The 1,313-nt window shown below is 38.7% G+C and overlaps 1 protein-coding gene across 1 annotated transcript; it reads left to right on the forward strand.

Annotated features, from left to right (window-relative positions):
* Positions 1–11: 11 nt before the first annotated feature.
* On the forward strand, positions 12–798 carry LOC107083395 (serine/threonine-protein kinase pim-3-like; the record flags this gene model as incomplete). The annotated part of the gene is made up of 1 exon (XM_015372599.1): positions 12–798. A coding segment is annotated over one exon (741 nt), but the record flags the coding sequence as incomplete, so codon positions are not given.
* Positions 799–1,313: the final 515 nt, after the last annotated feature.

Consider the following 1,313-nt stretch of genomic DNA (forward strand, 5'->3'; position numbering starts at 1 on the left):
GTTATCGTGTGCATGATAAATTACCTGTAGCCATCAAACACATCAAAAAAAGCATTGAAATTTTAAAACATGTGGATGAGAATGGAAAGCAGATGCCCTCTGAGGTGGCTATCATGTTAAAACTGAGGGATAAAACAACCAGTTCAGTTGGGCAGTCAGCTATCGTGTCCCTGCTAGACTGGTATGATCTGAATAAGGAATTGATTTTGGTTTTGGAGAGACCCATGCCTGCTGAGGACCTCTTTGACTACATTCGAAAACACAAGGGTCACATAACGATGAAGAATGCCAAAATCATCATAAAACAGCTGCTAAAAGCAGTAATTCACCTTCAGGAGGCAAACATCTTCCACAGAGACATTAAAGCTGAGAACATCCTGATAGAGACCGGGTCAAAAGTCCCAAAAATTTATCTTATAGACTTTGGTGTAAGTTGCTTTGATGACCTAAAAAACTATAAGCATTTCCATGGTACTTGGGTACATGTCCCACCAGAATTCGACAGACAAGGGTTTCACAGTTCTGGACCAACAAATGTGTGGCAGGTGGGCTTAGTCCTGTATTACATTCTGCACAAAAAACAGTTCTTTACCCGTGGATTCCTGTCAAAAAGACTAAAGATCAACACAAGGCTCTCCGAGAAATGCAAAGATTTTCTAACAAAGTGCCTGACAGTAGACCCAGAAAAACGTCCCACCCTAGAAGAGCTGTTACACCACCGGTGGTTGTTGAAAGAAGATACTCAAATATAACCAGAAAACAGCAGCATACTTCATAAGAAAAGTTTAACAATGCAGGAATTTCGTAATAATTAGAGGGTTGATTTTTCCAGCTGTTCTGATTTCCCTCTTTGTCCAGGAACTTAATTCAGTTTGATATTCCTGCCTTTTATCCAGGTGCACTGGTTTCCCCCTTATTTCAGAAACATCCTTTAGTGTAAGTGCAGTTTTTTAGGTTTTCTCTGGGTGCTCCAGTTTCCCCGTATAAAAAAAAACAAAAAATCATCCCTTTTAATTTAATTTAGTTTAATTTGAACTTTGTGTATTTCCATTTGGTTCTCTGGTTTCCCAATGTAATCCAGAAAATGTCTCTAACTTTTTTCTTATGCAAATTTTATTGAGTTTTTTGTTTTGTAAAACATACAACAGATATGTTATGCCACACCGACCTTTACAAGCTTACTTTACCGTTAGCCAGTTGAGAAAGGCAGACCACGTACTATCATACTGATCCATTTTATCTAGAAGACTACAGTATGGGCCGGATCTATCAAAGGTTTGCGTGTATAAAAACGTGAGCTATTTCACTGCGCA

Source organism: Cyprinodon variegatus, unplaced genomic scaffold, assembly GCF_000732505.1.
Source record: "Cyprinodon variegatus isolate N-32 unplaced genomic scaffold, C_variegatus-1.0 Scaffold4, whole genome shotgun sequence".
Lineage (NCBI taxonomy): Eukaryota > Metazoa > Chordata > Actinopteri > Cyprinodontiformes > Cyprinodontidae > Cyprinodon > Cyprinodon variegatus.